This window comes from Myotis daubentonii, chromosome 8, assembly GCF_963259705.1.
Source record: "Myotis daubentonii chromosome 8, mMyoDau2.1, whole genome shotgun sequence".
Classification (NCBI taxonomy): Eukaryota; Metazoa; Chordata; class Mammalia; order Chiroptera; family Vespertilionidae; genus Myotis; species Myotis daubentonii.
In genome coordinates this window covers 46,360,428-46,385,685 of record NC_081847.1, presented here as the reverse complement: position 1 = coordinate 46,385,685, position 25,258 = coordinate 46,360,428, and the positions used below count along the sequence as shown (strand labels likewise).

Genomic DNA, 25,258 nt, shown 5'->3' with positions numbered 1-25,258 from the left:
ATGACGAAAGCGGAAGTGCTGGGGCCAGAGGCCGGACAAGAGCCCGGAGGGGCCCGGGATTGCGGAAGTTTTGTGAGGAGGGTAAGGGGCTCTCGGGGCTCCGTGTGGTTTCGGAACAAATTCCGGAAGGGAGGCCGCTGCTAGGGGATCCGAGGGTCCCCAACCTGTGCTCGTTTGGGGCTACTCCAGGCGCCACTCGACGTCGCCACTCTTGGTCCCGTGCCCGCGTTCCTCCCCAGGGAACCGCCTCGGGTCTCCGCCATGGCGTCCACCTCGACCAACCTCCAGGTAGGACTTTTCCCACCCGCCCTGGAGGGCTGGAGGCGCGGGGCGGGGGGCGGAGGGCGGGGAAGAGGGAGGAGGAGGGCGGCGCCCAGCCGCCGGTCGGGGCGGCCGGTGCTTTCCGCTCGCTTCCGGGGTCTCCCTCTGGCTTTCGGAGACTCCTGACTGATGCTGAGACTTTCCTTTTCCCTTAACCAGCCGCCTTTGAAGCGAACTGGGCAGCGCTGTGAGCAGACGCTTCAGTCTGTGTCAGAGAGAGTGGGAAGCACGGAGTGTGTGCAAAGCTCTGCGCTGGACCAGTGGAGAGGGGGGCGGTCCTCGTTGGCGCTTGGTTCCTCGGGCTGGTACCGCAGAGCTCTTCCCTTCGAGCTGTCAAATGAATGGAGACGGGGGAACAGACTTGGACTCGGAAGAGTCCGTAGGTTCATTGAGAATATGCGTTTGTGTGCACTCCTCTGTGGCTCCCAGAGTGTAGTGTGTAAGATCAGGGGATGGTTTTGAATTACCTTGTGGCTCCACCTCCCCGCCCCACCGCAGTGAGCATGGTATTTTGTGCACCAATCAAGGAGCCCTAAAATGTTAGACTTCATCGTTAGGCCTCTGTGGAGCGGACATTGAGAACTTTCTGGAAGTGTCTCCCATCCTCAGAATGGATCTGGGGCTTCGGAATGTGACTTGGGCTTGCGGTAGGAATCGATGGGTGCCCTGCGCTGGCTGCTGCGGGGTGGCAAGTGTGGAAGCAGGCTGACCACCGAGGAGACTGGGCACTAGTACTGACAAATGTGATCGTGGGTTTAACCAGGGCCGGAGCTAGGAAGGTGGTCAGATTGTATCCTAAAAGAATTACTAGCACTCCCAAACCACGCAAGACACAGTTAACTTCATTCCGAATTAAAAATGCTAACAGACACAAGGGTGAAGTGGGGCATTCAGCAGGGAAAATCAACATCCTTGATTAAAGGCTTAACATGTGTTGTCAGTACAGTAGCAACATGTGGCTGTTTAAATTTTGCTTAAAGGAAATTTAAAACTCCTCAGTCACACTAACCACAAGTGCACAGACGTGGCTTCTTGTGGTTCCTGTATTGGACGGTGTAGATGCCTGTCCATGAGAGAAGGGTTGGTTTAAAGTCAGGGTACTGTATTTGGAGATAGATTAGTAGATACTGGTTCTAAGCATTTTACTTTAACCAAGGTCAGTGTAGTGCCTAAACGAGGGCTGACCTCGAATGAGGAGACTGCGCCCGTGGTGAGTGGCACAGTGAGTAAAAATGATAGGAGAAGATAATTACAGCCAGAATAAGAAAGAACTTATTTCTGCACATGGCTTAGCCACTGAGCCTTCCTGATACATTTTTATATGACCAGGCACATAACCCACCAGGTGACCACATGCTACAACTCTGAGACCTTTATATTTTGCCTAGTTTACCAAACTTTTGAAAATTTAGCTTTAAGTTCAGGCTAATTGAGCTGTGAAACAGGTAACTTCTACTTTTGTCAATTTGAAAGCATATGACATCTGTTCTTCCTTGCTGCTACAAAACAGGGTGCGTGTGCCCCAATGACGGCCTCTTCTCCCATTTACAGCTTTCATTCTTTCTCTGCAATCTGCTTCAAAATATAATATTCTTACATGTGATTGGTTTGGGGGTTGTTTGAATAATTTTTTCTTATCTGAGTTATATGCTTACTTTTAATATAGTAGAATAATGACCATTTTTTCCCCTTACAGGCTCTTATTTCTGTTGCATACAGTTTTACGACCTAAATTAATCCAGTTGGAATATTTAAATAAACCATGCTTGTTTTTTACGTGTATGTATATTTTTAAAAATTAAAGATAGTTTTTTAATGAAAATTTTACTTTGATATAATTATAGATTCACACTCAGTTGTGAAGAAATAATTCAGAGATCCTGTGTACTCCCTATCCCGTTGCCTCACATGGTAGCATCTTGTAAAATTGTAGTACAGTATCAGAACCAGATGGGCACACCAAGCCATTCCACCAATCGTGTTCAGATTTCCCCATTTTCACTTGTACTAGTGTGTATATGAGTGTGTGTAGAGTTCTGTCAGGTGTAGGTTCAGTTATCCATCACTGCCATCATGATATAGAATAGTTCTATGTATAGGGATCCCTCCTGACCTTTTATAACCACAGCCACCTAACGTCCCCTGTAAACCACCCCCCCCCCTTTCCCTACCATCTCTGTATCAGTAATTCCTTTTTGGCACTGAGTAATACTCCGTGGTAGGGATGTTCCACAGTTTACCATGCAATCATTGACGGATATCTGATACATTCATGTACAAGTTTGTGCATGAACATAGGTCTTCGCTTCTATGGAATAAATGCCCAGTAGTGCAGTTGCTGGTTCATATGGTAGTTGCAAGTTTAGATTTGTTCGAACAAACCAGTTTCCCAGAGTGGTTGTATCATTTTACATCCTACCTGTAGTATATGAGCGGTCAATTTTTCTGTATCCTCGCCACTATTTGATATTATCACTGGTTTTTATCTTAGCCATTCTGATAGATGTGTAGTGACATCTCATTGTGGTTTTAATTTGCATTTCCCTAATGGCTAATGATGTTGAACATCTTTTCTTGTGCTTATATTTGTATATCCTCTTTGGTGAAATGTCTCTTCAGGTCTTGAGCCCATTTTCTCCTTAGATTCTTTTTATAACTGTTGAGTTTTGCGAGTTCTTTATATATTCCACCTCCTGTTTCATAGGTCGATGCTCAACCACTGAGCCACGCTGGTTGGGCCCAAATACTACTCTTTTGCTGGGCATGTGGTTTGCAAATATCTCTCCCAGCCTGTAGCTTGTCCTTTTAACAATCTTTTACAGACCAAAAGGTTTTAAATTTGATGAAAAAAACTTTTTTTTCTTTTATATATTGTGCTTTTGGTGTCAAGTCTAAGAACTAAGATTTTATAGTTTTATATTTTACTAGGGGCCCGGTGCACGAAATTCGTGCACTGGGGGGGGGGGGTGTCCCTCAGCCCAGCCTGCCCCCTCTCACATACTGGGAGCCCTCAGGAATTGACCCCCATCACCCTCCAATCGCAGGATCGGCCCCTTGCCCAGGCCTGACGCCTCTGACAGAGGTGTCAGGCCTGGGCAGGGGGCCCTCATTTCCCCCCATCACTGGTTCTGCCCCCAGCCCAGGCCTGATGCCTCTGGCCCAGGCATCAGGCCTGGACAGGGGACCCCCAGACCCCTCCGATTGCTGGCTCTGACCCTTGCCCAGGCCTGATGCCTCAGCCAGAGGCGTAGACCCCCATCACCCTCCGATCACCTGATCGGCCCCTTGCCCAGGCCTGACGCCTCCGCCAGAGGTGTCAGGCTTGGACAGGGGACCCCCATCTCCCCCCGATCACTGGCTCTGGCCCCCGCCCAGGCCTGAGGCCTCTGGCCCAGGAATCATGCCTGGGCAGGGGACCCCCATCTCCCTCTGATGGCTTGCTCCACCCCCCGCCCAAGCCTGACGCCTCTGACCCAGGCTTCAGGCCTGGGTAAGGGGACCATCATATTCCCCCAATCCCCGGCTCAGCCCCCCGCCCAGGCCTGATGCCTCGGCCAGAGGAGTTGACCCTCATCACCCTCCGATCACCAATCACTGGATCGGCCCCTTGACCAGGCCTGAGGCCTCCGGCAGAGGTGTCAGGCCTGGGCAGGGGACCCCCAGCTCCCCGCGGTTGCAGGCTCCGCCCCTGTCCAGGCCTAACACCTCTGGCTGAGGCGTCCGGCTCGGGCAGCGGGGACCTGCAGCTTCAGCGGCCCCGCGATCGTGGGCTCCGCTTTAGGCCCAGGCAAGGGACCCCTAGCTCCCGGGACTACCAGCTTCGACCGTGCCCAGCTCCCATCGCTGGCTCCACCCCTACTTCCTGCTATCACTGGCCAGGGCGGCAAAGGCGCCTGATTCTCCTATCATGGCTGGGGGGCAGGGCAAAGGCCGCCCCAGGGCCGCCTTTGTCCTGCCCCCCAGCTCTTAGCTCCCCCCTGGGTTTCCGATCACTGTCAGTGGCAGGGGGCTTCTTCCTGCTTTCCCTTTCACCTCCCTGCATTGTGCCTACATATGCAAATTAACCGCCATCTTGTTGGCAGTTAACTGCCAATCATAGTTGGCAGTTAATTTGCATATAGCCCTGATTAGCCAATGAAAAGGGTATCGTCGTATGCCAATTACCATTTTTCTCTTTTATTAGTGTAGATATTTAAGTCCATAATCCATTTTGAGTTAATTTGTATATAAAGTGTGGGGTTTAGGTTGAAGTTTAAGTTCTCTCTCTTTTTGCTTATGGATATTCAGTTGCTCTTATACCATTTATTGAAAATTCTATTTTACTGCCATTTACTTGCTTTTGCATTGTCATTCAGTTGGATGTATTCGTATGAATTTATTTCGGGGAATTTTTTTTAACAAAAAATACTTCAAAAGTAGTCTATGTGCATTATGGACATTTTTAGAAGATGCGGAAGTAGAAAATGAAAAAATTAAAGTCTTATTAGATAAGTTCAGTTAAATTTCCTCCCTATCTTTTCCTGTGCCTTTTTTTCCCTGTTGTTTCAAACAGTTGAACTTGTACTACATGTAAAAATTGTTTCTTTCCAAAAACTTTAATTATAAATATAGTTCATGTTACTAATGTTTCAGGCCTAAGCCGGCAGTCAGACATCCCTCTCGCATTCCAGGGCTCTCACAGTCCCGGACCCCTCGCTCCTTACCACCCACCTGCAGTGGAGGCAGGAGAGGCTCCTGCCACCTTCTCTGTGCTCACCATGAGCCTCGCTTCTGACTGAGTGGTGCTCCCCCTGTGGGAACACACTGACCACCAGAGGGCAGCTCCTCTGTTGACCCTCTGCCCCCTGGTGGTCAATGCTTGTCATAGCGACTTATCGTTCTGCCAGTCATTCTGCTGTTTGGTCAATTTGTATATTAGGGTTTTATTATATAGGATGCTATTGTGATTTAGAAAAAAGATGGATTTGTTTTAAGGTTGTATTTTTTTAAAACAACTTTCCATATGATTATTTACTTCAAACTTACACTCATGCTTTGATTTTGATGGTTTGATTTCAGTGGTGTGATTTTGATGGTATGATTTTGCTTCTCCTCAAACAGAAAGCAATAGATCTTGCTAGCAAAGCAGCCCAGGAAGACAAGGCTGGGAACTATGAGGAAGCCCTTCAACTCTATCAACATGCTGTCCAGTATTTTCTCCACGTAGTTAAATGTAAGGTCATAGTTTGTTTCTTTATTTAAAAACACCAAAAGAACATTTAATCTATTTCATTTATGAACATTACAATACAATGCCAGAAAATTCTAAACTATCAATTTGCAAATATATATACTATAAATACAATATTATATATTTATAAGTATACATGAAATATATAAAATATAATATTAGTTTGCAAATATAAATAAATCCTACTAGTTTTCTAGCATCTAGACAGGTTTTGGGTACTCAGCTAGTAAATCTGCACAACTATTATAGTTGTTACTTTGCATACCTGAACATGTCATATAGTCAGTAGAAATGTTTTTATTTTATTATACCCAATTTGTATAATCTGAACTTCCTCATCTTCTAAGCATCTCTTTGAAAATACTGTTTTTAAAAAGGTTGGGAACCTTTTTTCTTTTCCATGTATTTTTTGAATATTGGGCGTTTCGTATGTGTCAGGCACTGTTCCAGGCATGGGGATCCAGCAGTAATGGAAAAATGGGGAATATCTCCTGCCTTCATGTATCTTAAGTCTAATGCTGAACAAAGGTGAAATAAGATGTTAGAAAAGACATCTTTCTGGTAAAATTCAAGTTATTTCTAAATAAAAAATTTTAGCAATTGGATAATTCAGCATTTTCTTTTGAGTTTCCTATTTAAGTTTTGAGATTTTTCTGTCAAATTAAAGTAAAACTAAAAATGAATTATAACATGCAAAATGTGGGGCCAATCCCATGCACTGCGTATATTGCTGAAGTCTACTTTTCAGGTAGCTCTCACAGAGGCCTGCCCATATGTAGTAAATTACTATGTTGTTGGTACACATAATATAGGGGATTTCTATCACTGTTTATACTCTGAAATAAAGCTTATGTAGACATTAATGGAAATTGTTAATGTTGCTTTATTTCTGTTTGTGTTACTGGTTTTATATGAGACTAGAGGCCCAGTGCACGAAATTCGTGCATGGCGGGGTGGGGGTCCCTCAGCCCAGCCTGCATCCTCTCCCATCTGGGGCTTCTGGCTCCTAACCCACTCACCTGCCTGCCTCCCTGATCGCCCCTAACCACTCTGCATGCCAGCGTGATCGCCCCTTAACTGCCCTCCCCTGCCGGCCTGATCGCCCCTGACAGCCTGTTTGCCCCTAACTGCGCTTCCCTGCCCCCGCCACCGTGGCTTTGTCCGGAAGATGTCTGATCTAATTAGCATATTACTCTTATTAGTATAGATAAGCAGCTTTCAACTATCTATATAAAATGTAAGGGAAGAGAATAGAATATTAAATAATTTCTTACTATCCAATATTAACTTAAAATATTCTAGTGCCTTGCTCAGATCTATTTCTGACTCAAACCCACTGTTGGCCTCTGAACTTGCTGAGAAGGAATAATAAAGATTGACAATCCTTGGTTAGGATGAGCTAAATATAATCTTCCTCCCCCAAAATGGATTTTCATTGTTTAAAAGTATATCTAAGGCCCTGAAAAGTGTTGCAGTGGTTAGAGCATTGGCCCATGGACCAAAGGGTCTCAGATTTTATTCCCAGTCAAGGGCATGTAACTGGGTTGCAGGTTCGGGGCACGTGTGGGAGGCAACCACTCAATGTATCTCACCTAGATGTTAGTCTCTTCTTCTCTCTCTCCCTCCCACTCCCTCCTTCTCTTTCTTCCACTCTCTTGTGTGGCATCTCCCTTGAAAAATTCAGTGGAAAAAATATTCTCGGGTGAGGATTAACCAACATAAAAAAAGTATATCTAAGAGCTTAAAAATATCTGGATGGAACACTAATGGAAAAATCTCTCTCATTTTCCTTTAATAGATGAAGCACAGGGTGATAAAGCCAAGCAAAGTATCAGGGCAAAGTGTACAGAATATCTTGATAGAGCAGAAAAACTAAAGGAATACCTGAAAAAGAAAGAGAAAAAACCACAGAAGCCAGTGAAAGAAGGACAACCGAGCCCAGCTGATGAGAAGGGGTATGCATTTTTTTTTCATTTTCTTTTATTATTTTTTGTACACCCCAGTGACCAGACATTACATAACTTAATATGTGATCATCCCAATAAATCCTGCACCCATCCAGCACCATGCCTAGTTATTACAAATTACTGACTATATTCCCTATGCTGTACTTTACATCCTCATGACTATTCTGTAACAACCAATTTGTACTTCTTAAGCCCTTCACCTTTTTTCAACTAACCCACCTCCCATCTGGCAACCAACAAAAAGTTCTCTGTATCTATGTGTTTTCTGTTCTGCTTGTTCATTTTGTTTGTAGATTCAATTGTTGATAGATATCTACTTTTTGCCATTTTATTGTTTATATTTTTTATCTTCTTTTCTTCTTAAATAAGACCCTTTAACATTTCACATAATACTGGTTTGGTAGTGATGAACTCCTTTAGCTTTTTTTTTTTTTTTTTAATATATTTTATTGATTTTTTACAGAGAGGAAGGGAGAGGGATAGAGAGTTAGAAACATCAATGGGAGAGAAACATTGATCAGCTGCCTCTTGCACACCTCCTACTGGGGATGTGCCCACAACCAAGGTACATGCCCTTGGCCGGAATTGAACCTGGGACCTTTCAGTCCGCAGGCTGATGCTCTATCCACTGAGCAAAACTGGTTAGGGCTAGCTTTTTCTTGTCTAGAAAGCTCTCTCTCTTTCTATTTTAAATGATAGCTTTGTGGGGTAGAGTTATCTTGGTTGTAGGTCATTGCTTTTTACTGTTTTGAATATTTCTTGCAACTTCCTTCTGGCCTGCAAAATTTCTGTTGAGAAATCTACTGACAGTCTTATGGGATCTCCGATGTAGGTAACTAATTGGTTTTCTCTTGTTGCTTTTAAGATTCTCTGTCTTTAACCTTTTGCATTTTAATTACAATGTGTATTAGTGTGGGCCTCTTTGAGTTCATCTTGTTTGGGACTCTCTGCACTTCCTGGACTTGTATATCTGTTTTGAGAAGGGGTGTGTATTCTAGAGTGTTAGATTTTATTCTGTCAATTAACAAGATAAAATTAAATTGTATTTGTGAAATAAATTTCTTTCATTTAAGCTAGGTATGGCAAACAATGGCTTATGGGCCAAGTCTGACCTGCAGCCTGTTTTTATAAATAAAGATTTATTGGAACAGAGCCTTACCCATTCATTTACCTATTGGCTATGGCTGTTTTTGTGCTGTACCAACAAGGTTGAATAATTGCAACAGAAACTTTATGACCATACAAAACCTAAAATATTTACTGTCTGGTCCTTTATAGAGGAAGTTTCCCAACCCCTACTTTACCAAGCTTAGGGACAAGATACCTCAACTGACCCTCCATGACCATTTGGTAGTAAGTAGTAGGAAAAAACATTTGTAAGAATGGTACTCAGTTCTTTACCCTCTGGCCATTATATAACATTGAAGTTTGAAATTATAGGAATGATATGTGAATTAAATTTTTGATTAATAGTATTGACTCTTAGTCTGTACTAACCACATGGACAAAAAGAAAAATGACTCCAATAATGTGAATAATTTTTTGGATATCTTATGTAAAGTTTTTTTTTATATGAATTTGCTTTATATTTGCTTTTATTTTGTCATTGTGAAGAAATCAACACAGCATTATTTATAAACATCTAAATCAGTGGCACACGCCCCACAGAGGGGCAATTTGATTTTTAAGGGGGACATTTCAAGAATGAGTTACTAACAATGAATTTTTTGCATTTTTTTTATGGTTCTAGGGCCTCATATACAGTATATAAATATATATTGTGACATATTTATGCATTTTAGTTTTCTATTAAAGTTTTGAAACTTTATTTGCTATTTTTTCATATCACTTCATATTATTTAATAATTCTTTCCTCAGTACTTCAACTGTTCTTTTCTTCTTTTATGTTTCTCTTTCATGGATGCCATGTTCTTTGGAAGCTTGTTTAGACAAGTTAATGGCCTTTTAGGCTTCCTCCACGTGAATAGGAATTCACTTTTTGAATAAGAATTATATGTCACAGAGTAGGCATCAGGATTTTAGAGATGCTTAGGTGGGGCATGGCCAAAAAATGGTTAGGAACCACTTATCTAAACTCAATTTTGGAATGTCTTCCCAGATGGGAGATGTATCACTAACAGATGTAAAGTTCATTATTCAGTATGTTCGGTGCTGAGCAGTGGGAACATACTCTACCTACATCCTCTGACCGTTCTGTTAATTGGTGCCAGAAGTGGTTCTAGATGACAGCACACTCTTAAGAAGATGAGATTCTGGGGAGGGGTTATTTGCGTTTGAAGGCAGAGGTTCTGGTTAGCTTTAGAGGATATAATACTCGTGGTTCATGGTATGCAGTGGCACAAGCTACTTAGCCAATCCCCTGTGGTCACCAGGAATGGAGAGCCTTGAAGGCAGTGTTTTAGGAGATTGGGGCTACTGCCGTAGGCCAGTTTGAAGGATATGAGCAATATGAGAACTATAGTTAACTAGCTGCTTCAAACTACATGGGAGAGCTTGGACAAAATTATAAGCTCAAGGTGTTCTATTTTCTGTTCAAGACATGGTCAGGGAACCAGGGATTTTTTGTGACACCGAAGAATATTTTACCTTCTGCAGCTAATAGCATTCACATAAAAAATCAGACTCCAACTGATCTTGTGGATTATTGAATGCCAACAGACATTCAATTTCATCAGTTTTCTTATATAAAAGTGGGACATTTATTGGAAGACTGAGTCTCCAAACTTGAAGTGAAACTATTGTGAAGAATTCAGTTAACTTTGAGAGCCTGGACCCCCAACTCTTCTTGAAACTCCCTTGCCAGCAGAAATGCCCTTTCCTCCCTGAGAGTTGAAGCTCTTCTGGTCTTTCTTGAAGATGCTGTAATGTGCTCTGCTGAGATGGCTACCTAGCAAAGGGATGCCAGTTCTGAATTGAACTGCAGGACCTACTTTGGCTAATTTAAGTAAAGGGGATTTAGTATAGTGTATTACCTTACAGAGCCTGGGGGCCAGAGAATCCAGCTTGGGTTCCATACTGCTAGAAGAAATGCCCAGCTCCACCAGGTTCATTCTGACAGAGACCCACTGCTGCCAACTCCCCTGTCAAGCACTTACAGTGCCAGGGAGTGGGGTGTAGCTCCCTCAGCAAAGCCAGTGCTTTCACCCACAGGCGTGCCCTTGCATGCAGACCCCATCTCAGTTGCTTGCTTGCTTGCTTCTTGGAGAAACTTTGGTCTTATGTGGAGCCCTAGCTGCAAGGGAGCCTAGGAAGGGCAGTGCTATCAGTGTAGCCTTTATTGTACCAAGAATGCATGGTAGAAGGAGGTTGGCCTGAGTGTCAAGTGAATCACTTTGCAGTTTCTACCTTGCTCATAGACCCACCATCCTGGGAAAACGAAGGCATTCCTATTTTGGAATAAAACCTGTCAGGTGTTTTATCTGCCTTTATATCTTATATTTGAAAAATGATGTAATATTCTATATTTTGCTTTATTTTTCACTCAACCTTTCAGTAAACCATTTCTGCATTTTTATCAGGATTGCAGTGTATTGTATAATATGCTAATCCCTGTAACTAATTGAACAGACATTATTCTGTTTTCCCTGTTGTGAACAGTGTGGGCATGATTAGCCTTGTAGTCAAATCCTTTAACTCATCTTAAGTTATTTCCTCAGAATAAATTCTTAGTTATGAAATATCTGGGTTGATCTGCTTATTCTTTGGGCTCAGTTCATTTTCATCAGAAGCTTCCTTTATCCTTTGGAAGCCCTAGACTAAGGATTATAGACCTTTGTGCCTTAAATAATGAATAATGATTTTATTTCCTCCTAGTTATGGCTTCTTGTTCTAATGTATAGTTTGCCTGGTTCTGGGTTTTTATTGTTGTTTACAGTTCTTCTGTAATTCATCTTAAATCTTTTGTGGGATGAGGTGTGGGGTATGCATTTATGAATTAGCACATACATAGGTGTGTCATGGGAATTTGGAGCTAGTTCCTGATTTCATTCTGGTCTTTTTGCCCCTTTCCTGTTCATGATTCCATATTGATGGATAATATGCCTGCTTAATAATTTACTTAATATATTCTTAAAAGTAATAAAATAAGCATAAATTTTCATGTGAATGTCTCATTTTGCCACTTATAATATTTCAAGTTAATCTTTTCTTCATTTTTGCCTTATTTTGATAGCAAGCAGTGATCATTTGAATATATTAAATTCTTTTTATTAGGAATGACAGTGATGGGGAAGGAGAATCAGATGATCCTGAAGCAAAGAAACTACAGAATCAACTTCAAGGTTGCTTTAAATTTCATTTTTAAATTTACTGTGTTATTTTTTAAAAACTCAATAGTGAATTGTCTATTTGAATTGCTTCCCCACCCCCCACCCCCACCTTGTATTTAAATAGGTTCAAGAATTGGCTTTGGTTTCTAGTGGTCACATCCTGGTTTTCGTAGGATTTTCTCCTTAAGGTCTCTAATGGGTTGGTGTTTTTTCCATGAAGTAAAAATATTGTTTGGGGTGTTTTTTTTTGCCTGCCTTAAAAAGCCTGTCAGATTTTTTATTTTGTCTTGTTTTTCCCCTGTTAGAGAAGGTAGCATTTAGACTAATAACAGACTACCAAATCTGAGGGTATCAAAATATCCTGTCAGGAACAGAATGAATTAGTACTTACACTTCGCTTTTATTGTTATTGCTGTAGCTTATTTATTGATGATTTATTTCATGTTTCCTACCTGCTCTTCCTCATCTGCCTTTTTTATTCTATTTTAGCACTGCCCTTTATATTTCTTTCTGTCTACTTTTTACCTTCCACACAGAAGAAAACCCTTTCATTCTCCTCAACTATAGTGGCATGATGGAGGGAGCATAGATTTTGGCTCCATTCAGATTTGAATTCCATCCCAGGTCAGCCACTTAAATCTAGAGCAAGTTCCCTAACATCTCAGAGTCTGAGCCCCAGCTCTAAAATAGAAATTAATATTTTTGTTTTAGGGCTAGTAAAAGATTTCTGACAATGTAAAAACTGCCTAATATTATAGTTAACAAGTTCTACGAACTCAGTAAGTGGTAGCTAGCTCTGTGTATAGTCATCTATTTAATTGCTCGCTTCTTTAGTTACTGAGATTGGATTGTTTTTTAATATGTTAATGATGCTTTTTCAGGTTGAATTTTATGTATTTTGTTCATTTGAATCTTGCCAAATAGAATGCATAACTGGGACAGATTTCCATTATATAGGCTCAGTTTGGTTCGTGAATGATGAATAGTCTCTTCATTTTGTAATATTATATCTGTCTCGTCTTGCCAACTCCACTGGGATGTATAGGAGGATACTATAAGGGCAGTACCTTAAAAACACTACAGTTAGTGAGGATATTTTATATGCCTAGAACTTCAATGGTGGATTTAGTCCAAGGACAGAACAAAGTTTCCACTGCCCAGGGCAATGGGGAACACACAGTTCGTACTCAGTAAGTTTGGTTGAGCAACCCAGTGGTCCTGTGCCGAGTGGCCTTATTTCAGTTGTAAGGCAAAAAGCTTTCTTCTATCTGTTCGTGCAGTAAAAATTAAACAACTAATTTTATAATAAGTAGTACAATGAAAAACTGGGTAAATTTATATTATTGGAAACAGTCAAATTATTTGACCTTTTTTTTAATTCTCACCTGAGGCTATTTTTCCATTGATTTTTAGAGAGAATGGAAGAGAGAGGGAAAGACGGAGAGAAATACTGATGTGAAAGACACACATCAATTGGTTGCCTCCTGCACAAGCCCCGACCAGGGCCTAAGTCGAGAAGGAGCCTGCAACCAAGGTACTTGCCCTTGACTGGAATCAAACCCAGGACCCTTTGGTCTATAGGCCGACACTCTATCCACTGAGCCAAACTGGGTATGGCTGACCTTTATTTTCTAATAATCCTTTCCTCTTTTTAATTTTACAAACCATTAAGCAGTGTCTAATAATTAATATTACTTTTATTTAAGTAATCTTTTATCACTAAACATTCCAAAGTCCCCTTTAAACTTTAAGAAAAAATGTATTAGTTAGATGAGAAGATTGAGTACAGCATATTTAGAAAATTCATAGCAAAAACTTTAGTTGACTAATTTTGCTTGCTTACAAAGTAAATTTACTTTTGTTAACTAACATAAATCCTATCTGATGATGTAAATTATTTCCTTATATAGAGTTACTAAACTGAATGGAACATAGAAACGAAAAAGTGAATTGGCTTTCTCAATTCATATTTAGTCTCAACTTTTAGAATGCAAAGAGTGTTTATGGTTTTATTTAATTTTAATCTATAGCTAATGATTTTCATAATTTAGGAAAGTTTCAGAGAATAACTACTCTTAGAATAATAGGTGATATTTTCTAATGAGAAGAAATAACCCATAAAACTAATTTCATAGGTAGCAGTACATTATGTAAGTGGTAGTGTTCTATCATACAATTACACATCACCTTGGAACAAACTGCTTAGTGGTTTGTAGTTGAGCAATTTCTATATACTGGAAAATTGGAAAAGCTTTTGATGAAAGATAAACTAGAAAGTTTTGCCAATAGTTATATTAAAAGATTCTTTTGAATATATGGTTTTTTAATTGTTTGGCTTTTGTTTAGCAAATCTCGGGATACTATTGCAAATCTACAAGAGTACATTTTCTCTCTTGCCTCCATTATACCCTTCCCATCCCTTCTATCCATCTGTCCATCTATCTGTCTGTCTTCAGTTAAATTTGTTAAGTGTATTTTCTTTCTGTGGTTAAAGGAGAGTATTAGATCATCATTTTTTGGGGGTGTTTGGTTAAGAGGAGAAATAGTAAATCAACTCCCATTGAATGAGCACTTTCAGTACTCCTGAATTTGTGCTGTAATGTAATGTTTGGTGCTTTTCCAAGTACTCTAATATTTATTATGTCATTTGACTCTAACACTAACATGTTTGAGTACCTTGGGCGGATGTAGTATTTTTACTTCACAATGAGGAAGCAGTCATAGGAAAGTGAATTATCCCAGGTTGACTGCTCCCTACTCCCAACTGCTTCCTCATCACACTCTTTCAAAAGGTTTTTAATACATCAGTTTTTTCCAGACAATTTTATAATACATTTATTTAACATTGTTATTTCATGTTGTCATCTACATTTGATGAAATAGTCCTCCTTAATTTAAAGATGACATAATTTTTTGTAGGTGCCATTATTATGGAGCGACCTAATGTGAAATGGAGTGATGTTGCTGGTCTTGAAGGAGCCAAAGAAGCACTTAAGGAGGCTGTGATATTGCCTATTAAATTTCCTCATCTTTTTACGGGTGAGATGGCTTTTCAATAATTTTTTTGGATGGTTTTTCAAAACCACATTGATGATTGAAGTAGAGCATAGTGAATTATTGTCACCATGTTATGATTTGTTACCTTAAATAAATTCTAGGGCGGTGTTATACTTTTATACAAAGATATTTATTTCACATACATACACATATGTTTAATATACATACTTTAAAAACAATCGAAATGCCAGCCAGTAGGGCACAGTGTAAGTCGCCAGCACGCAGTGGAATGCTGCACACTCATCAAATAGAGTGAACATCAATATCTAATGAATGTGGGAAGATGTCCACGCATATTAAAAAGATCAAAAGCTAGTTATAAAATATGTGTAGGATGATTCCATGTTTGTTAAATAAATGCATGTGCTAAGAAGTAGGTATAGATGGAGTGATAGATTAAGATGGATGATTTTTACTGTTTTTTGCTTTTTTTTACTTTCATCTGAAATTGTTTGTAATGGACATGTACTAGTTTTATAGGAATATTTCCATTTTTTAAAAAGAGAAGTAAGAAATACTTACCATTTTCAGATGAAGTGTGTATCCCCTAGTGGCAGAGGAGAATGTTGCTAACCCGCCACCTGGGTAAAGTTGAAGTTACAGCTGCAGCAGTGATTGATTTGTCTGTGCCAGACCATTCCTTCTCCTTTTCATGACTGCTAGCCTATGTTTGTGATTTGGCTATACCCATCGTCTGACAGTGACACAGAGGTTTTTTTTTTCTTTTAAAAACAAGCTGGTTTATGTAGAGAGCAAATCTGTGGTGTTGGCCTCAAACTGAATAGGTCTGGACAGTGATGTCGTATAGAGCAGTGATGAAGAGCAAAGAACACCTGTCCACCTGTTGTCCACCTAGCTCGAGGTATGACTTACTACCTAACTTCAGGAATATGAAACTAACAGTATAAAAGTTGGCATCATAATCCTATAAAGGTACAAGTACAGTTGAGTTGACATCATTTTATATTACTTATACCAGTGTTTCTCAAACATGAGTCATTTATGGGGTCATCTTCATGAATTTTTTCATGCACATGTGTCATTAGGTAAAAAATATTTTTCTTTAAATCGCTCACTTTTAGAGCAGATCTTTATTTAAACACAGCATAAATATACGGAGACATGCAGAAACCCGTAAGTGTTCAGCTTCATAAATTTATCACAGAGTAAATACGCCTGCATAATCATCAACTGGATCAAAGAGTACCACCGGTAACCTGGAAGTCCCTCTGCCTCTTTCCTCCCCATTGATAATCACTCTCAACTCTGAACACCATAGATTGTTTTGCCCATTTTTGAACTTTCAAATCATCTCACTTATTTTACTTAGTAACTTTATTTTAAAAGACTGCTTTGTGTTTACTACAAATGGAAAAATTAGTGTTTGTCTAATACACATTAAAAAGATAATCATTTAGCCTGGCCAATGTGGCTCAGTGGTTGAGTGTTCACCCATGAACCAAGAGGTCACTGGTTCGATTCCCAGATAGGGCACATGCCTGGGTTGCAGGCTCGATCCCCAGCAGAGGGCATGCAGGAGGCAACTGATTGATATTCCTCTCTCATTGATTTTTCTATCTCTCTATCCCTCTCCCTTCCTCCCTCTCTAAAATAATAAAAACATTTAAAAAAAATTTTAAGATAATCATTTAAGTAAAAAGTATTTATATATCACCTAAAATCATTTTAAATGCTACCAGTGGTATTTGTACCACACTTAAGGAACACTGACTTATAATTGCAGACATTTAAAATAGGAAAATAGAATTTAAGTAACAGTTGAGGCTTTTGAAAACAATAAACATAACAATATTTAGTTTTTCCAATGGTCATCTGTATATCATTCTTTTGCAAACACTTTGTACCCATCCACAATTTGCTCTTAGCAGTTTTATAATGTATATTTGATATTTTATTTCCAGGTGTATTCTAGCCTGATTTAAGCATCATTGTAATTTCTCATTAGCAAAATTGAGATACAAAGAATTGATTTGTTCACGTTTTATTTTAGGAAAACTAGGGTTTAAGGTAGTGTCCCTTATCATTGCCCAATTATTTGAACAAGGATATGTAACCTGTAATAATAACCTGTGCTTCCTGGTGGGATCAGGGATTGGGCAAAATTTCACAAGGGGTCAACCAAATGTGTTAAGTTTTATTCCTCCAAAGGTCCTAAGTGTTTAAAAGAAAATATTTCCAGCTACTTTTCCCCTGTGGATATAGTTTCTCCAACAATATTTTATTTTATTTAATTGATTGATTTGAGAGAGAAAGAGACATCAATTTGTTGTCCACTTATTTATGCATTCATTGATTCTTGTATGTCCCCTGACCTGGAATCAAACTCACAGACTTGGTGTGTGGGGACAGTGTTCTAACCAAGTGAACTACTTGGCCAGGGCTCTCTGACAATATTCTGATATCAAGCAGTGCATACAGTATTTGTCAGAAATGCCTTTTAACTTAGCTCTTTTTCCACACTAGACTGTGAGCCCGTGGAGGGCAAAGATCCTTTTGCGTTCATAGTTCTCTATCTGCACATTGTGGTTTCTATACATAGTGGTTGAATGAATGAGTGAGCAAGGAAATGAACTTCCTGTTAGAAGGATCGTATTCATGTAAACTCACTTTTGACAAAGTGGTCTCTAAAAAGAGCAAATAAAAAATATTTAAGATTTATCTATGATTTATTTTTTAAAAATTTTATTCTACTGATAGCTTTAGAGTGAAAACTTCCTCACAGCATGGATGGATGTTTCTGGTAACTGAAATCAACAGTCTTGAAATTCTCATGTTATATTTCTTACACAAATTTTAGGCAAGAGAACACCTTGGAGGGGAATCCTCTTATTTGGGCCACCTGGAACAGGAAAGTCCTATTTAGCCAAAGCCGTAGCCACAGAAGCAAACAACTCAACATTCTTTTCAGTACATTCCTCCCACCTTGTTTCCAAGTGGTTAGGTGAAAGTGAAAAGTAAGTAATAAATTGATTTTTAAAAATTTCTTCTTTACCTACTAGTCACTATTTCACTCTATAAAATAATAAATTCTTACATCATTAATAGACATTCAGAGAATTGACATCATATAGGTATTCTTTTCTCTGTCAAACCAGTCCCTACTTTGGAATTTATTTCACAGGAGAAAGAGAACATATATGTATAGTTTAGTAAATTGTAAAGTGGATTATCCAAATGTAGCATTCTTATTTTCTGGACCAAAACATGACTAAGCTTTTTCATTTATAGAGTTCCTATAATATTGTATATTGTTTTGTTTTCCTCTTTTCATTAAGCCATATGTTGTATACTATTTTCCAGAAACTGAAAGCTTTTATTTATTTTTAGGCTAGTTAAGAACTTATTCCAACTTGCCAGAGAGAATAAACCTTCCATTATCTTCATTGATGAAATTGATTCTCTGTGTGGTTCAAGAAGTGAAAATGAAAGCGAGGCTGCACGTAGAATTAAGACGGAGTTCCTAGTTCAAATGCAAGGTGGTGTCACTGATTTCTAAAATAGTTTCTATTTATTCTACAATCATTATTAAAACAGTAATGTAAAACTCAAGCAGAATTTGTTCATTCTAACAGGCTGTTTCATTATGCCGTGTTTCATTCTGTCTTCCATCCAGTTGTAGTCATCTGGTGGGACTTGCTGGTATAAATAATAAAGAGATCTATATATTCCCTTATACCAGAAGCAGTATCAGTAAAAGGAATATGTAGACTTCAAATGAAATCTCTCAAGAAATATTTTGAAAAGAATATTAATAGTATTTGTCCAAAGTCTAGGAGATTTGAGTCTTGGGGATATTTGCATCATATTTTAGTAATTTGATATTTGATTCAATATAGTTTTTTTTCAGAGAGAGACTCTCAGAATGAGGTACTTTGATGTTAATGCATCACATTGTTAACTGGACAGAGACAAGGTTTAACGAACACTAAAACAACAAATTATTAAAAATATTGCCTATTTTGATGCAGGTGTTGGTGTGGACAATGAGGGAATTTTGGTTCTGGGAGCTACAAATATACCCTGGGTTCTGGATTCTGCCATTAGGCGAAGGTATGATGTGACAGTAAATATCTTATATCTAACCAAAGATGTAACAAGTGAGTAAGAATTCCCATTCTGTCCAGTGAGGAATCATTCTGATAGGTTTGCAGAATGTTTTTTAATGTTCTCTAGCCCTGTTGCCTTGGGGAAGGGAGACAGGCATCTGTTTGTTTGCTTTATTTGTTTGCTATATTGAAGATACGAGATTTTCACACACTGGAATCTTTCACATTGGGAAAGATAATACCTAATATTTACCTTTAGTTTTGATTAAGGCACTGATGCTTCAAAAATTTATAAATATAGTTTGATATTCCAGTGAAGAACCGTCATGTAAAACTTTAGCAAAATGACAATAATACAAGTTGAAGAATTATAACTCAGATATATTTTCAGTTAAAAAATATGTCTGTAACTTTTAAATTGCATATGAAACTTGAGCTGCAGGTAAGATATCCACTCTGACAATATTTTACTGCTTCACAATTCCCTGTTTCATTCATTTACTTTTACATGGTAAAAATTATCATTTTAGTTTTTGCCACTCTTATTCCATCCACTTGATGGTTTCCCAGGATGCTAGATTACCACCCTATACCAAGAAAGGAAACGTGCTTGTTATTTTTTTTTTAATATCTTTTGTTGTTGTTAATCCTCATCCAAGGATATTTTTCCATTAACTTTTAGGAAAAGTGAGAGAGAGAGAGGAAAAGGAATTCATGACCTGAAACGTCAATGTGAGAGAAACACATCAACTGGTTGCCTCCTGCATGAGTCCCGACCAGGGCCCAGGCCAAGGAGGTGGGGTGGGGGGGCGGAGGAGAGAGAGAGAGATGTGGGGGGGTGTAACCCTTTGGTCTGCAGGCCAACACTCTATCCACTAAGCCAACTTATTTTTTTTAAAAAATATATTTTATTGATTTTTTACAGAGAGGAAGGGAGAGAGATAGAGAGTTAGAAACATCGATGAGAGAGAAACATCGATCAGCTGCCTCCTGCACATCTCCTACTGGGGATATGCCCGCAACCCAGGTACATGCCCTTGACCGGAATCGAACCTGGGACCTTTCAGTCCGCAGGCCGACGCTCTATCCACTGAGCCAAACCGGTTTCAGCCAACTTGTTATTTTTTAAGATGGCTTAATTCTGGTCCCATCTCTGGAGATAATGACAACTTTTTAGATTCTTTTCATTGCCACAGAACATTATCTAAAGAAAAGAAAAAAACATCTTCACAGACCACTTAAATCTTTCCCCATTGCTTTCTTCCCATCTCCAAATACTGAAATTCTAAGAAGGCCAGCAAAATTATTGTTACTAAAACCTGGTGCTTAATTATGATACAGTAGAATTATTTGTTCTGGATACCCATTATAATAAAGTGGACATTTTGTATAATAAATATGTCTATTCTAAAATATTTTGAGTACGTTTCCAATTTTGAATTTAGAGAATTATTTTGTCATCTCTTGTTTCATGTTGTTAATTATATTAATCTTTTGATCAGCTCAGAGTATAATTCTGTGGGAAACTATAATCTTGGAGGACATGTCATGTCATGAATTCCAGGCATATAAACTCTATGGGCAAGATAACACAAAAATTGTGTGAGAAAGACTAACCAATTCCAGTTGGTTCCCTGGCTATTCTGGTTTTATTTGTTTTGTGTTGCAGGCATTTTACGTTCGTTTAACTTAAATACATGTTTAACTCTAACATATATGGGCCCATTTAACTTATTCAGCTTAACTTTGTACAAATGAGAATATCTAAATATCTTGTTTCTTGAAAATATCCTAATTTTCAATTGAAATGAAATATATATAGTAATACCCTTCATGTAATGTTTTTCATTTTAAGATTTGAGAAACGAATTTATATTCCTCTGCCTGAGGCCCATGCCCGAGCTGCAATGTTTAAACTGCACTTGGGGACCACTCAGAACAGTCTAACAGAAACAGACTTCCGAGATCTCGGGAAGAAAACCGAGGGTTACTCAGGGGCAGACATAAGTGTCATTGTGCGTGACGCACTTATGCAGCCTATTAGAAAAGTACAGTCGGCCACTCATTTTAAAAAGGTAAGGAATTTTTATCTGTCCTTCATATGGTTTTAATTGTGTGTGTGTGTGTGTGTGTGCACTCGTGTGTGTGTACATGTGCATGTTTTTTTATCTTATTTCCTCCCAGTGATCATTGTAAGAAATTTCAAAATACAGAAAAGCATCAAGAAAAAAATAAAATCAAGCAAGATTTATCCCATCACCCAGAGATAATCAATTTTTGTTGTATATTATTCTATTTCATGTTTAATGAAACATGAAATAATAGTATATTTTCAAATTTTCTGATAATGACCTAAATCTAATATTTATTTAATTTATCCAAATAAATATTCTCAATTACTCTTTATTCCAGGTTCGAGGACCTTCCCGAGCTGATCCTGATACCATAGTGGATGATCTCTTAATGCCCTGTTCTCCTGGGGACCCTGGTGCCATTGAGATGACGTGGGTGGACGTCCCTGGGGATAAACTTTTGGAGCCGATTGTTTCCATGGTTTGACATTTTGTTTCATTTTTGGCAAAATCATAAACATTATACTTTGTAATTTGTCAGCTATAAAAATTTTCAGTTATGTAAGATTAGCTAGAAAATGTTAGCATAATCAGGTATGTTTATTTAATACAATCTACTCACTTAAAAAGTTGTAAAAAGTAACTTAAAAGAAGAAATAATCATCTTTAAAATGTTTTCTTAGGCTTTGAGAAAAACCTTAATTATCAATGAATGAGTTATTTTTTAAAAAAACACAGGCTTCTGACCTTACAGGTCTTAGAGTTGGGATATTATTACCAAAATGCTCATATATTGTGTAAATTATTGTCAAGCCTTAACTGAAAAGTAGGGCTGGTGAAAAATTCCCCCCCTGAATCTCACATTTGGTAAAATATCCATAAACCGTAATGTAGGTATCATAATATTCATAGTAGTGTTTTTCTATTTCATTTCTCAAGGCTTTATAGAGAGTTTAAATAATGCAGTGCTAAAAAGAATTCTGAAATAATTTTATTTAAAAAATTACAATTCTATTTATATTGAAGGAGTTAAAATAATTCATAAAGCTTGATTTTATAAGGCATATCATTTCTTAGGGAACTTACTATGATTGAAAAGGTTCATTTGTATGTTTTTTTCTTAATAAACACTCAGTTTTTTTAAATCTTCTGCTTCTGTCACAGATATTCAAAGAGCTTTATGGTAGAATGAACAGTAACTTCCAGGAGAGAAACTTTTACATGATATGTAGACATAAAGATATATGTGAACATATGTATATATATATGTATATAAATATGTGTGTGTACACACACACATATTTGTGTTAATCATAATGTTTATCTGAGAAGTTATTCAGAAACCCTTTTATTGTTTCAGTCCTGGATTTATTTATTAGTCCTGGTTCTTTTCATCATTTTCATACTATTTTACAAGACCCAAAGTGATAGCCTAGAACTTAATTTTTTAACAAATCCCTAATATTAGCCTATTTTTTTACCATTTTAATTTTAAGTAATAGTTAATTCTGTTTTATTGATTTTGATCACATAGTATTCTGTTTCACATAAGTATAAGTGACTGAGACTGCTTTTTTGAGGTTGCACTTGGAAAACCCCCCTCTTGTTAAAGGAAAAAAAAAAAAACAGGGCTGGAAGAGAGATGGGGGCATGTTTTGGAGGGTCCTGATCCTCAGGCTCAGAGGACTGACTACTTCTGGTGGGTAATGAGGATCTATTGAAGGTTGTGATTAGGATAAGGCAAGCAATTGAAAGTGTCTATGCAAAGGAATAACATGGTCAAAGCTGTCCTTTAGAAGAATAAGAGTTTATTGTCAGTAGTTTATGGTATTCAGGTTTGACCTTAGTTGAAAGTCAGTAATTGTGATGACAAAGCATTGATTAAATCTATTACTCACACTCCCCTCTCCTTTCCCTGACAGGGTGATATGTTACGATCACTGTCTAGCACAAAGCCGACAGTCAATGAACATGACTTGCTGAAATTAAAGAAGTTTTCTGAAGACTTTGGCCAAGAAGGCTAAACCAAAGACATGAGGAAGATGTTTACCGTGTGTTCTTTCTGTGGAGGGATTTTTGCCTTTCTTGGATGGCATTCAGGTTAATTCCAGTAAAACACTTTTACCACAGGGAAACAAAGATCTCACTTTGCGTTCCTCTACGTTTTATATGTATTTTTGCTCTGTTACCAATTAAATGCTTTTATTAACAAAAATTATAAAATGATGGGCTTTGAAGAAATGAGTGCTACATGAATGGCAAAATAATAGAAATTACCCAGTAAAAAGAGAATTACAATTGCTTGAGATACAAATTTTTAAAATTGTTATGAATGGTGGTCTTTGTAAGAAAACATTTATCTTTCTTTTTTACTAAAATGAAATAGGGCTTATATCATATTTTTTAAAAATTCTTAAACATCTTTTTCACATTGTAAATTTATTTACCTTATTAAAAATGATAGAATCTTTACTCTCAGGGATGGGTAATAAAACAGCAAAGAGACTGATTGGTCTTGAAAGATTTTGAATTGTGTTCTAGCCAAGGCTCATTAATTTTTTTTTTGATAGGTTGACATTTTTCTTTGTGTAGATTTAAATAATTTCTTTTAAATCTGCAAGCTTTTTAAAAAGTATATATATGTGTTTTTATTGATTTCAGAGAGAGGAAGGGAGGGGTGAGAGAGGAATATCAATGATGAGAATCATCTATTGGCTGCCTCCAGCACACTGCCTACTGGGGATTGAGCCCGCAACTCGGGCATGTGCCCTGACTGGGAATCGAACCATGACCTTCAGGTTCATGGGTCAATGCTCAACCACTGCACCACACTGGCAGGGCAAGCAAACTTTTATATTTAACTAAATAATACCTTTCACTGTGTAATCTCAAGAGAAAGACTTTCTAAATTAGGCATTGTCTTTATCGTGAAGGAGAAAATTGTCTATTTCAATTGTGTCTTTTTGTAGCAAGATTGACCCAAACCAGTAGTAAATAAATATATCCTTTTTAAATAATTCTGCCATAAAATACTGTTATGGGAACCAGTGCTAAAAGGAATTGCCTTCATTTGGATTATGGGAAGTGTCTTAGGTGTGATGTTGGTGTGTCTGTACATACATATATATATAATTTTTAATATAGAGTAGCACGGTTCTTTTACATTTTTTAAGTTCAGGGAACAGTGTGTCCTGGTCCCACATATGTTGTCAGTGTGTGATGCTTCGTGAAGCTTTAGAAATGAGTTGATGTCTCATTCAATAATAAAATACAAATGTGATACTATGTTATTTTAATATTTTCAAATAAAAAATCTGAGGGTGTGTATTACACACTTTAGCATCAACACTAAGTTGTGCCTTGTACATTTGCATTGGCTATACATGCAAAGGATTATTAAGTTAGCTAAAATGAGGTAGATACCTTTATTACTATAAAGCTCTACCTTGCAAATACTATAGAATGACTTGTGTCTTAAAGTATATTTGCACATTTACATATTATGCTAAATGGTTGCCTTAGAATTTTCTGTACAGATTGTTTATGTTGACATTAAATGGAAATCATAGGCCTGAAACATGTTCTTACATGAAGTAAATTGATATAACCTAGTATTGTCTGTATTCTGTGTATGCTTCTTTATTTTGGGGTCTTCTGTATAGGAAGAAATATTATCCACAATGATTAGATACAAAACATAATTTAAAATGACTACATCTGTTTTGAGTCTCTGCTTTCCATTCTTTTGAATCTACACCTAGGAGAACTGCTGGATCATGTGGTAATTCTGTGTTGAACTTTTTGAGGATCCACCAAATTTTTTTCCAAGTGACGGCACCAATTTACATCCCTACCAGGAAACACAAGGGTTCTAATTTCTCCACATACCCACCAACTCTTGTTATTGCTCATTTTTGTTTCATTTTGTTTGTTTGTTTTTTATATTAGCCACCTTAATGGGTGTGATGTATATTTGTCATTTTTTAAATTAGGAAAAAATGTAATCACAATTTATGTAGACCAACAATGAGGGTAATAGCAGTAGGGATGTAACCCCATTACCAACTTCTGCTATTCATTCAGTCATATTAAGAAAGCCTTTTACAATTTTGATGTTTTTCTCATCATGGATTTTTTTTTTGCATTAATTTTAATTTTTTGAAAATATTTTTTATCTTAATTACTGAATTGTTTGGCCTATCCTTAAACTTTGTGCCTGAGTAAGTGCCTCAATCCCTTCACCCTCGTCTCATCC

General features: G+C 38.0%; 1 protein-coding gene across 2 annotated transcripts; it reads left to right on the top strand.

Annotated features, from left to right (window-relative positions):
- VPS4B (vacuolar protein sorting 4 homolog B) lies at nucleotides 1–24,621 on the top strand. Of its 2 annotated transcripts, XM_059706288.1 has the most exons (11): nucleotides 2–288; nucleotides 5,422–5,533; nucleotides 7,350–7,506; nucleotides 11,752–11,819; nucleotides 14,727–14,846; nucleotides 17,683–17,839; nucleotides 18,213–18,361; nucleotides 18,854–18,935; nucleotides 20,787–21,006; nucleotides 21,344–21,484; nucleotides 22,926–24,621. In XM_059706288.1, exons 1-11 carry the CDS (start codon nucleotides 262–264, stop codon nucleotides 23,025–23,027), a joined length of 1,335 nt encoding a protein of 444 aa, XP_059562271.1. In that variant the 5' UTR covers nucleotides 2–261; the 3' UTR covers nucleotides 23,028–24,621. The 2 variants fall into 2 exon arrangements, with proteins under 2 accessions (XP_059562272.1, XP_059562271.1); XM_059706289.1 differs by lacking the exon at nucleotides 14,727–14,846 and having other exon boundaries at nucleotides 1–288.
- The last annotated feature ends 637 nt before the right edge of the window (nucleotides 24,622–25,258 follow it).

Coding starts and splice junctions, on each gene's coding strand:
- VPS4B (XM_059706288.1), top strand. CDS start 262: ATGGCGTCCACCTCGACCAACCTCCAG. Junction 17,840..18,212: donor TGGTTAGGTGAAAGTGAAAA/GTAAGTAATAAA, acceptor ATTTATTTTTAG/GCTAGTTAAGAACTTATTCC. Junction 18,936..20,786: donor GATTCTGCCATTAGGCGAAG/GTATGATGTGAC, acceptor TTTCATTTTAAG/ATTTGAGAAACGAATTTATA.